The sequence below is a fragment of the Lactuca serriola genome, chromosome 4 (genome assembly GCF_051521515.1).
Source record: "Lactuca serriola cultivar US96UC23 chromosome 4, Lser_US96UC23_V15, whole genome shotgun sequence".
NCBI classification, from domain to species: Eukaryota; Viridiplantae; Streptophyta; class Magnoliopsida; order Asterales; family Asteraceae; genus Lactuca; species Lactuca serriola.
The window spans coordinates 113,818,840-113,831,218 of record NC_136411.1 but is presented as its reverse complement, the minus strand read 5'-3'; the positions used below and the strand labels follow the sequence as shown (position 1 = coordinate 113,831,218).

Sequence of the window (12,379 nt, the reverse complement as noted above, 5' to 3'; positions counted from 1 at the left end):
TGAACATGAAATTGAAAGCCAAAGAGGTTATACTATGAGCTAGGATAGTTACCTTAACGATTTGAGGCTTGAATTGGATGATTTTGGACCAAGAATTGAGTTTGTAGAGATAGAGTAGTGAGAGAGGGTGGAAAGCTTCAAATGAGGTCATTTGAACCTTAAATATGGATTAAGTTTGAGACACGATGGAATTATACCCGATACTGACGTTAAACGAGGCTTTTGGTCGCACCCGATTAAGTTGTCGTAACCCGACATGGTCGAAACTAAAAATTATCCGATTGAATATTGAAAGTGTTTTCTTGAGTTTCTAACGTGTTTGGACACCCATTAAGTCATAATAGAAGTCTCAAACTTAATGACTTAATTTAAAAATGTAACGGAAACAATTCGAAAAAGGACAAATTTTTATTGACGGAACGGGTTACAATGATGGAATAACTTCGGGTTGTCACACATATCTACTATAATCATCAGTGAAAGTCACATAAAATCGATTAGCAGCTCTTGTGGTTGATCTGAAGGGTCCACAAACATATGTATGTATGAGGTCCAACAAACCTTCACCTCTTTCACAAGACCCTGTGAATGGTGATTTTGTCATCTTTCCCAAAAGACAAGATTCACATAGATCATCTGATTTTAGGTCAAATGATTCCAACACTCCATCCTTTTGGAGTTGGACTATGCGTTTCTTGTTAATGTGTCCAAGACGACAATGCTACAAGCATGCCTTGTCTACACTATTAGACAAGTCAATATTAAACACACTATTTCCTAAGCTATCAACACAAGTCACTGTTTCATACACACCATCACAAGGTAAAGCTTCAAACACGAAAAAACCATTCTTATAAACAGAAATTGAATCATTCAAATCATTAAAAGAATATTTAAAACCTTGTCTGAACAATGCATGAAATGAAATAATGTTTCTCGTCATCTCAGACGAATAACAACAATTCAATAAATCTAATCTAACATCATTACTAAGCAAAAGTTGATAAACTCCGATCTTGGTCACTGGTGAAGACTTCTTGTTTCCCATGATCAAGTTTATCCTTCCTCGCTCTATCTCCTCACTTTCCTTTAGCCCTTGCAAATTAGAGCAGACGTGAAAACCACATCCTGTGTCAAGGACCCATGAATGAGAAGATAATGAGTTATTAGAAGAAATAGTGTAAATACCTGCCGAAGATGGCTTCACTTTGCCATCTTTGATATCCTACAGATATTGTGGGCAGGTTCTCTTCCAATGCCCTTTTTGATTGCAATAAAAGCAAATAGCATCCTTTGGATCAAAAACATGGGGAATGGTGGCATTGGGCTTAGCCTTTGGGCCACCGCTAGATGACCCGACTTGGACCTTTGCCTTCTAGTTTTGCTTAGGAGGACCTTTCCTCTTTTCCCCCTTTCCCTATCCAATAGATAGGATAGGATCACTTTCAGGAGTGGAGGCTATACTTTTACCCTTCATCTCTGCTTCAGCAGTCTGCAACAAGTTGTGCAATTGGGCCAATGTCTGCTCAGTGTTGTTTAAATGGTAAGTTAGGATACACTGACCATACAATGAGTTCAAGACCATGTCAATGGCCAATTCCTCATCAAAGTGAATGTTGAGCTTGACCAAACGCTCTATGTATCGTTTCATTCTTTGCACATGAGATACAACCGACTCCCCTTCTTTCATCTTGCAAGCCATGAGTGACTTGACTACTTCGAACTTTTCTTGATGAGCTCGCTTATGGTACTTTTCCATAAGGTCCTTGTTCATCTCAAAAGGTCAGTAGTCCTCATAGTACCTTTGCAGTTCTGGGGACATGGTTGCGACCATGATGCATGCCACTTTAGTAGCATCATCATAGTGCTTCTTGTAGGCAGCATGCTCTTCGGGAGTGGCTTTGGACTCATCAAGTTCTTTGAGCTCCTTTTCAAGGACATATTCTTTGTCCTCGAATCGAAGCGCCATCTTGATGTTACACATCCAATCGTTATAGTTAGAGCCATCCATAACGACTTTGGAGCAAATGTCGAGTAAAGAGAAGTTGTGGCTGGAGGATGGAGCATAAGTGTTTCCAGGAGTAGACATCTGAAAAGAAGGATAGTTTTAGTTAGATTTCAAGACACCTCAATATAATAACCCAAAGATATCATATCAAGGTTAGGATCCAACCATGAAGATTTACAACTTAGAAATGGGATGCCGAGATCCAAGTTTAAATCTCATAAAGGTAGGTGAATGACGATTCACCAATTCCCCCATTAGACAAAATAAACGAAGTGAAATTCCTAATTCCTTTTAAGATACATTGAAACTATTCAATGGCATGTTTTAATCTTGGATTATGATCTTCTATTTGTGATTGGGATACCGAGGATCACAAATTAGATGTGAATAACCATGCAAATGTGCTTGGTAACCTCATTGTCTTTATCATTAACTATTGATGTGCCGGTAAACCACACACGCTCCATCAACATGATAATTATGAGATACCCATTACTACTCTTTATTAGTGCTTATTAGTGTGCTGGTAATCCACACACGCTCCACTAACAACCAATAAAACATAATGTGCAATTTCATTGATTAGCATACTTTTCACATTTTTCCTAAAGTAACTAGAGTTGGGATTTTTTTTTTAAAATAATGTTCTAGTACTTTCTTTAATAACATTATACTTTTAATGAGATGTAGTTGTCCTATCAAATCCATTCTGCTAAGGACCCTCCACTAATCAAGGAAGCGGTGGGTGAGAGTGGACACCCATTCAACTACCATTTTATAGGTAGTTTTCTTATACCCCCTTATAGATTAGTTTCGTGAATGAGACATACTAGCAATTTGACTGACCATAGTCTTATACATATATAATATTTAACTTTTAATTATAATATATATATATATATATATATATATATATATATATATATATATATATATATATATAAGGTGTGTTTTAAACTTTTAAAACTTTAGGGTTTATATATAAATTTCGAAAATCAAGACATTAATTTTAAATTTAAAATAAAGCAAATAACTATATTTCATATTTATATATTAATTAACTTTTAGATAATTAATTAAATCTTGTAAGGATTATCTAATTAAATTAAACAATTAATTTAATCGTAATCCATATCCCTTCTAGATTTCGAAAATATGGGGATAGGATAATTTCCTTATTTTTCTCAATTATCCAATAAGGCAACTATTATCCAAAACAAAGAAACCCTAAAAAGGGGCTAGCATATTTTGAAATTTTAAAGGAGGAGGCAAGGGTTTCCAAAACCCTAACCCTAATTTCGATTAAGGTTCATGGAGGCTAGGTTTTTTTTTTTTTTCGAAAACCCTTTGATCCAAAACCCTAAAATCGAAAAATTGGCCTTTAGGGTTTAATGGCTATAAACCCTAATTTGCAATTCAACTATTATAGTAATTCAATTTAAAACAAACAATGGCTCTGATATCACTGATGGGTTTTAGGTAAAACAAATAAACTAGAAAACCAATTCCTAAGTTCACATGCAACCTACTTTGGATCTATGTTTTAACTATTGAACATATAACTTTGAATTGCAAACAAGAACCCTAGAGGAGAGAGGCTATTTACAAAAATAACTAACTAGGGTTTAAGAGTTACATACCTTTCAATTGTTATAGTAAACAATTGACAATCCTCTTGAACTTGATCTTCTTGGAAGCCTAGCACCACAAATGTAATGCCTCTAATGGAATCACACCTAAGAACTAGCAAGAAGGAAACTTGAAGGAGAGAGGGTAGGGTATGCAAAAATAGGCCTAGGGTTTCTTCCAAGGTAGGAGTGGTCGAATTTAGGAGCTGGGAGGCTCCTTATATAGCTGAGGGGTCTAGGGTTTTGGGAAAACCCTAATACTCCTTTGCTTGGGGCCTAAGCTAATCCAAAGACCTTATCCAAAGCCCCTTGGACGAAATCCTTAGGGTTTCCCCTATATATTTCGTCCACCTCCCTCTAAGGAGGTTCTGAAGCCTTCCACTCAACTATCTGATAATTGCAAGCTAGTCCCTACACTTTATAATTAATACTTTTAACCCTAAAATTAATTCTGATTAATTTCTGGCTAACTATTAATTAAACCTAATGATTTATAATTAATATATTAATCTTTCACATATTAATAAATCATTTATATTAATTTATTAATCTTATAATAAAAAATATCTCTCATTTCATAATTTCCTTGTTCGGTTGCTAGGTTTGAGGGCAACCCAAAAGGACTGTGCTGCTATCAATTAAAGTACATACCGATTATAGTTATGGGCTTAGACACCTAATCCAACACATCCCTAATTAGATCATGTTGGTACTTGAAACTCGGGAGCTATTTACAATGAACTGCATGCTCCCCAAAGGAGTCTAAGCATGCCTTGCGACAAACAGGACAAGTCTCATCAACTAGAAATAAAAGGATCATAAGGTGATACTTGAGGATGACATGATACTCCACTAGCGACATATGTTGGTCAATACCATCGATAAGAGTATTCATAAGAAAATCCTGAGCATGTAGGGCCCTTAGACACTTAAAAATTGTTTTATGCCTAACCGTCTTGTCGAAGTGAACTTCCATGTCTTGGAAAATTTTACTAAAAAGGGAACTCGCCAATGAATGTTGGGCTTTTGGAGGGGTGGTGTCCTTATTAGTGAAACAGATGAAGTCAAAACCTGGAATCGTATCACGAAGACAGGCCAAAGCACAAACATAATCTGAATCCATACCACATATGCCACTATCTCGTAAGATTTGGTGTTGTAACACCCATAATTGAGCTCGCGAGGCCACAAAAGCATATGAGGAAGCATCTATTACTGAGTACAACCCCAAACCACTAAATCTTATTGGTAATGAAGTCAGTCGCCATTGAAGGTCTCCAAAGAACGGACCCCCACAAACCACAATGTCCTTAATTGACCCACGTAACCCTTTATCAAAACACAAAGCAACCTCTTCCATGTGAATAGGTTGACACGTCCTCAGGCCAAAGAAAATTTTGGTGATGCCCATACAAGATCGAAGCAAAAAGGAGCTCGCTCTGGGGGTCATGTAACTGTGGTAGAAGGCGCATCAAATCAACAGCCTTGGCAACCCTCTTCACGCCTAACCCGCTAATAAAACTCGCATCTCTACTAGCAGATCCCCCAAGAAGCTTCATCCCTAATAACGATATCCCAATGTTAGCAGGGAATAAACATGTACGTAGCTTCCTCTATCGCATGAATGCCAAAATAACTCAATTTTCTTAATATTCAACTCAAGCCCCAATCCTGGGCCTGCCACCCTAATGATGTCCAATACTTTGGCCACCTCCTCTGAATCTCTAATGACGGTCCCATCATCAAGGTACCAATCATGAAAAAGAAGCTTGCAATTATCTTTAATTTGATGTATAAGTGGGTGCAATACAAGAGCAATAAGAAGTGGTCCCAAAGGGTCGCCTTGTTGGACTCCAGTAGTGGACCATATATGCTTATCTCCCAAATACAACCTTGTTACATGTCCATATAAGAATTCGACCCATAAGGAAATGAAAGGACACCTCACCCTGACCTCGTGAAGTAAGGAAAATCTATCCACTAAATTGAAGAAATTCAAGAAATCCACAATAAGCATTGCAAGAGATCCATCATCATGACATGCACTCAACACCTTATTGACACTATGAAGTACAACTTCAGCACCACCCGACACACCTACTCTAAATTGAAAGTCATTAAGGTATCATGTCATTTCTTTACCAACTCCTTTCATAGCAACTTTTGAAACCAACGCCTCCATATAGTGTCCACACTAATAGGATGGATTCCATTATCAGGTTTTAGGAGCGGAGTAAGAGGTGTAGATGCTACAAATTTTGCAAGACATGACCGACGTCTTCCCCGTAGCCACGAATTAACCACTGCCGGTGATGGCATGTAAGGAATCTGTGGCTATATCAGATCCCTCCCCACATAGAGCATCCAAAATATGTTGAGCTCTCAAGCCGTCTCTCCCGCATGAAGTTACTTTAGGAAACAATTTAATACAACCAAGGACATTGCCAATATCTACTATAAGGGGAGGCTCAGAATAAATGGTGCTCGACATGGATGGGGTGGCTTGTATGGATGCTTAGTCTCTAAAGCTTTGACAGTGTCACTGTCGTGTGAAGAAACACCTGAGGAGCATAACACTTTCACTGTTATTTAAAAATGTTTTCATGAAAAACATATTCAAATAAGATGCATAAAGGATTATCTGATTCAGAATGGATTAACCAGATGTGTTTTATCTCATTCGGAAACTTGTTTCACATTATGATCGTAAAACATAAAAAATCGACAATTGTGATAATTATTTTTATGCCCCCGTTCTTATACATTATAGACTATAATTATGAAGCACACAAAGGAGAAGATGAGTACCTGATTGAGTATGCAGTCCACAAAAAGAAATCGATGAGTATACCTGGAGATATGAAAAACAAAAAGCAAACACTAGTGATGAAATCGATTATGAATGCAGATGAAAAAATAACATGTGAAAGGTAAAGACCATTGTAGTCTTCTTAACCCGATGATGGAAATTGATCTATGAAATTGTGTTGAAACAGAAATGTAAAGACGAATGAAAAGATGTATATATATACAAATGTTTAAATTAGGAAAATATGATAATCGATATTAATTTTGTTAGTGTTATTTTAAAGAAATTTAATCATTTCCCTGATTTATTGCCATTGATACCGTAGATAGGAAAAATGATAATTAAACCGTAGATACAGTAGATCATTAGATAGAGATGTATAAATTTAAAACTTATTTTATTCCAGAATTGTAACAGATATATATGGTATAATTGAAAAAAATTTGAAAGTTGACATTTGAAAAATACAGAAAAACAAGGAACACAATTATATTTCGAAATGAAGGGCAAAGTTGAAATTTCAGTTATAAGATTTGAGCGGGAAAAATGAAGGTGGAGGAGCTAATAAAATGCCACGTGACGTTTTTTGTACTGTTTTATTAGAAGAGAGGATGAAGGGTAAAGTTGGAATTTCAGTTAGAAGATTTGATCGGGAAAAATGAAGGTGAAGGAGCTAATAGAATACCACGTGACGTTTTTATTAGAAGAAATGATTAAGCTTTGAAATAGGTAACATCTTCTTGCTATTGGGCTTAAATTAGCCTGCCTTTATAATCACAAATTAGTCAATATTTGGCCCATCGTGTTAACTTAACATGTTGGAGTTTGACTTATTGAACTCTTGAAGCATTACCTTTGCGTCACATAGTGGAATTTGTGTCGGACCAACTTCTTGCGAATTATGCACTTGTCTAAAAATTGGTTAATGAGTAAGGAGTTTGACTGTTTTTCTATTTAATATTTTTCATTTTAGATGATTTTTTTTTTGTTTATATCAGCGAGAGAGTAATTTTAAGTTATTTATACAATTACGAGTTAATTTGTATTATATTTTATTATTATTAGAGAAATTGCCAAAACTAAAAATACAGATAAAAGTGCAACATATCAAATTGTTAAAATGTCATTTTGTTACAAAAAAAGGAGGAGGAAACTTAGTACCAAATGTAATGTATTAACGTATCAATTACTTATAATTGCTCATATTTTCATGACGTTGTGTGAATTTTACTTTTATTTTTGTATTTTGGGTGTGAAAATTGATTACGAGACTTCAAAATTCAAATGAGTTAGATACAATTATTACAAATTGAAACGACAAAAGTAAATGAAAATACTTATTTATTTATTTATTACATAGAGTTAAACTTTAAAATTTTAGATATGAAATTATTATCTTGATTTTTATGATTCAAAAGATATTTATTCATAAAACGTAGTATAATATAAAACTCATATACGTGTATTTTTAAAAAATATCTTGCATAAAATAAAAAATATGAAATCTACAGGTTACAATTTTGACAAGCAATCGCGGTCTTCCCGGAATTGCAATCCGCCTCTCAAAATCCTCCGTATCCCCGCCCAATTTATGAACATCCACTGCAAATCCAACCAATTGACCAGGGTTTTGGGGTTAAGCTTTCGATTTTGAGGGAGAATAATCATTATAATCACTCAATCAATCTTGTTCCCTTTTCAGGAGTTCTCCCTAAGTTCATTGAAGCAAACCCTTGTTTTTCTTTAGCTCTGCTGATGAACAAGTTGGGACCAGGAGACTTTTCTAATTTGGTCGTAGCTCTCAAGTTGTCTCCACCTCCATGGCCAACAGTAGTTGCTGGTGTCTTTGTTTTCATCAGTCTAACCCTTTCAATTTACTTGCTGTTCGAACACCTCTCTGCTTACAAGAATCCCGAGGTCTCTCTCTCTCTCTCTCTCTCTCTCTCTCTCTATATATATATATATATATATATATATATATATATATATATATATATATATATATCCACAAACATGCTTAATTTGTTTTCGATTTATCAAACTTTGAGTTTTTTCGTTCTTGTCGATCATATGAACTCTTTTGCACTAAAGATGCTCATATGGTCGTCTGCTCTACAATAACTAAAAACAGAAAACTCAAATTGAAAATCAATAGATCTCGATCAGCTTCTGCGTGTAATTGATCTCCGACTGATGATTGATTGTTTTGATTTGGTTAACAGGAACAGAAGTTTTTGTTTGGCATTATACTCATGGCACCTTGTTATGCAGTTGAATCAGTAAGCAACGACTTATTGATATTTAAGGAAAACTTTGTTTGCTTTTACTGTTTTACATATAAGGCATCTTTTGATATTCATATCTCTGGAAATATTGGTTTGCTGAATTTATCTTTATGACATTATCAAATCTTATACATACCAATTGTATAATTATAATTTTCTTTTTGCAGTTTATATCGTTGTTGAATCCATCAATCAGTGTTGATATTGAGATTCTGCGAGATTGCTATGAAGCTTTTGCCATGTATTGCTTTGGAAGATATCTTATTGCATGCTTGGGTATGTTTCTCTTCTTCCAACTTAAATCAAGAATCCAGAAACCTTGACAATGTTTTTATTTTTTTATATTGTAAGGGGGTGAGGAAAGGGCAATTGAGTTTCTAGAGAGAGAAGGGCGTGCAGGATCTAAAACCCCTCTACTTGAGCCAAGTTCTGAACATGGAACATTCAAACATGTATTTCCAATGAGTCTCTTCTTAAAACCATGGAAATTAGGTCAAAGGGTTTACCAAATCATCAAAATTGGAATTGTACAGTATGTAAGTTTCCTCATGAACAAAAAAAAAAAAAAATCTCTCTTTTTTATTGCTGATGATGAACATAACACATAATCACATATTGCTTCCTTCTTTAACAGATGATTATAAAGGCTTTTACAGCTGTTCTAGCTGTGATTCTTGAAGCCTTTGATGTATATTGTGAAGGTGAATTCAAATGGGGTTGTGGGTAAGATAAGATTTCACAATTTGTGATTCCAAGTGGATTATAAACCATAAAAGAATTATTTACTAACATTTTTTTTTCTTGAACTTGTTTAAATGTGTAGGTATCCTTACACAGCTGTTATTTTAAATTTCAGTCAATCATGGGCTCTGTATTGCTTAGTTATGTTTTATGAAATTACAGCTGATGAGCTGGCACATATTCATCCACTGGCGAAATTTTTAACATTTAAATCGATTGTATTTTTGACATGGTGGCAAGGTGTGGCTATTGCCCTTCTTTCTTCCTTTGGGCTAGTCAGAAGTCCCATTGCTCAAACATTACAGTTCCAATCCAGTATCCAAGATTTCATTATCTGCATTGAGGTAATTTTCTTTGATCAAATCTAGTCGAATATAGTTTTAATTCAAAAAAATAACAACCTACTTTCATTGGTTGTTTTTGAAAAATCTGCATAATTATAGCAATGTCATCCAAATACAAAGCCATAGTTGGTAGATTTTTTTTAAAGGAAATCTACTGAAAAGTCTTTATGTTTAGGCCTCATAATCGATTTAGTCCCTATCTTTTTTTTAATCAATTAAGTCCAAAAAACCAGAAATTGTATTCATTTTGACCATTTTACCCGGTCATCCAACTTCCAAAATTTACACTTTTGGCCCAGATTTTAAATTTTATTACAAATTTGGTCCAAAATTTATACTTTTGGCCTAGACTTCAAAATTTTGTTACAAAATTTAGGATGAATTTGTAACAAAATTTTGAAATCTAGGCCAAAAGTGTAAATTTTGGAGCAAATTTGTAATAAAATTTAAAATCTGGGCCAAAAGTGTAAATTTTGGACCAAATTCGTAATAAAATTTAAAATCTAGGCCAAAAGTGTAAATTTTGGACCAAATTTGTAATAAATTTTATAATCTGGGCCAAAAGTGTTCCCTTTTTTAAATGAATATAATTTACGGTTTTTGGGACTTAATTGACTAAAAAGAAATTGATTATGAGGCCTAAACATAAGGACTTTTCAGTAGATTTCCCTTTTTTAAATGCCCTTAGAAAAAAACATTGTTGGTGTTGAAGGTTAACAGGTGTTATTGTATTAATCCAGGACAGATGGGGATTGCTTCTGTGGTTCATCTATACGTGTTCCCTTCAAAGCCATATGAGCTAATGGGAGACCTTTTTAAGGGAAATGTTTCAGTTCTTGGAGACTATGCATCCACTGATTGTCCAATCGATCCTGATGAGATTAGAGACAGTGAACGCCCTACAAAACTACGCCTCCCTCAACCCAATAACGACATCAAGACCAAAACCGCCATTAGAGAAAGCGTTCGCGATGTCTTTGTTGGTGGTGGCGAATACGTAAATATTCACATTCACATTCACATTCTCATTCTCTTTTCATATCAACTATTTTGAATTATTTTGAATTTGTCTTTCTTGATGCAGATTGTTAATGATCTGAGGTTTACTATGAATCAAGCTGTAGTACCTGTTGAAAAAGGGTTCACAAGATTCAATCAAAAACTGCATAAAATTTCCCAAAACATAAAGAAGGGGAACAAGGATAAGAGAACGAAAGACGATAGTTGTATCAATGAATCGCCTACGAAAAGAATAATACGCGGAATCGACGATCCGCTTTTAAACGGAAGCTTCAGCGACAGTGGTGCCTCTGCCGCCAAGAAAAAGAGGCGGCACCACCAGCGGAAGCTTTCGGGATATACGAGCGGCGAGAGTGGCGGTGAGAGTAGTAGTGAACAAATGTATGGTGGGTATCAGATTCATGGACGGAGGTGGGTCACGAAGGAGTAAATGCAAGAAATAGCAACACACCTTTTATTTATTTGTATATTAAATTTTGTATTCGGATGATATTGCTATAGTTGGGTATATTTTTTAAAGTACGAGCCCATCTTCCTTGATCTAGGGATATTCTGATTTACCTCTTTCATGTTGGTTGTGGGACTGAATGATTGTGTATATCTTTTTATAATGTGTAGAATTGAAAGTAGAATGGGATAATAAGTAAATGGAAGTGTGTTGTTATTTTTTGTTTTTATAATCCTAATGAAAATTGTAACTAAAAAATTGCTACAATTATAAAAGAATACAAAAATTATAAAGAATGCAATGTTTATGATATAGATTATAGATTAAAATTATAAAACATGAAAATACAAGTTGTAAAAATTATGTTAAAAACCGGTCCAGTAAAAAGCCCAAATAAAGTCCAGTCCAACACAAGATCCCCTTTCCCGACCAAAAAGTTAATCCTAACGAAGGACGCAAGTATGGACTGCACACACACGTAAATGATAAATCTTTTGTTCTGTTGTAATTGAAAATAGATGAAAATATAATGACGTAGTTATATATATATATATATATATATATATATATATATATATATATATATATATATATATATATATATATATATATATATATATATATAGGGTGAGGTTCAATAAAGAATCATAATTAACTAAGGAATCAATTTTTTTTTTAACTTTTAGAACTTATTTTTTATAAAAAAAAGAAAACTAAAAATATAGAAATTCATAACTTTTTATCCTTTTTCCAATGATATAAAATTCAATTTTATTTTTATTTTTTTACGTCAAATTCACAATGCGAATTTTTGAAAATTCACAACATGAATCCGGATTCACACGGTGAATCCGAAAAATATTTTTCACATGCACAATGTTAATATATGAATTTAGATATTTTTAGATTTTTTTTTCGATAAAGAATAAACTCTAGAAATTGAAAAAAAGATTTGGTTCATTGAAGAACTAATAATTATGGTTCTCTATTGAACTTTTCCCCGTATAGGGTGAGGTTCAATAAAGAACCATAATATATATATATATATATATATATATATATATATATATATATATATATATATATATATATATAT

General features: G+C 34.0%; 1 protein-coding gene across 2 annotated transcripts; it reads left to right on the top strand.

The window, feature by feature from the left end:
• The first annotated feature begins 7,941 nt into the window (after positions 1-7,941).
• Positions 7,942-11,483, top strand: LAZ1 (organic solute transporter ostalpha protein (DUF300)). Of its 2 annotated transcripts, XM_079039741.1 has the most exons (8): positions 7,944-8,362; positions 8,668-8,724; positions 8,898-9,006; positions 9,082-9,266; positions 9,365-9,453; positions 9,554-9,815; positions 10,561-10,812; positions 10,900-11,483. In XM_079039741.1, the coding sequence occupies exons 1-8, from the start codon at positions 8,201-8,203 to the stop codon at positions 11,263-11,265; spliced, it is 1,482 nt and encodes a 493-aa protein (XP_078895867.1). In that variant the 5' UTR covers positions 7,944-8,200; the 3' UTR covers positions 11,266-11,483. The 2 variants fall into 2 exon arrangements, with proteins under 2 accessions (XP_078895868.1, XP_078895867.1); XM_079039742.1 differs by lacking the exon at positions 10,900-11,483 and having other exon boundaries at positions 7,942-8,362; positions 10,556-10,770.
• The last annotated feature ends 896 nt before the right edge of the window (positions 11,484-12,379 follow it).

Excerpts from the sequence above, each read along its gene's own strand:
- LAZ1 (XM_079039741.1), top strand. The coding sequence starts at position 8,201 with ATGAACAAGTTGGGACCAGGAGACTTTTCTAATTTGGTCGTAGCTCTC. Across the intron at positions 8,363-8,667 it reads CTGCTTACAAGAATCCCGAG|GAACAGAAGTTTTTGTTTGG; the intron begins GTCTCTCTCTCT and ends TTTGGTTAACAG. Across the intron at positions 9,816-10,560 it reads ATTTCATTATCTGCATTGAG|ATGGGGATTGCTTCTGTGGT; the intron begins GTAATTTTCTTT and ends AATCCAGGACAG.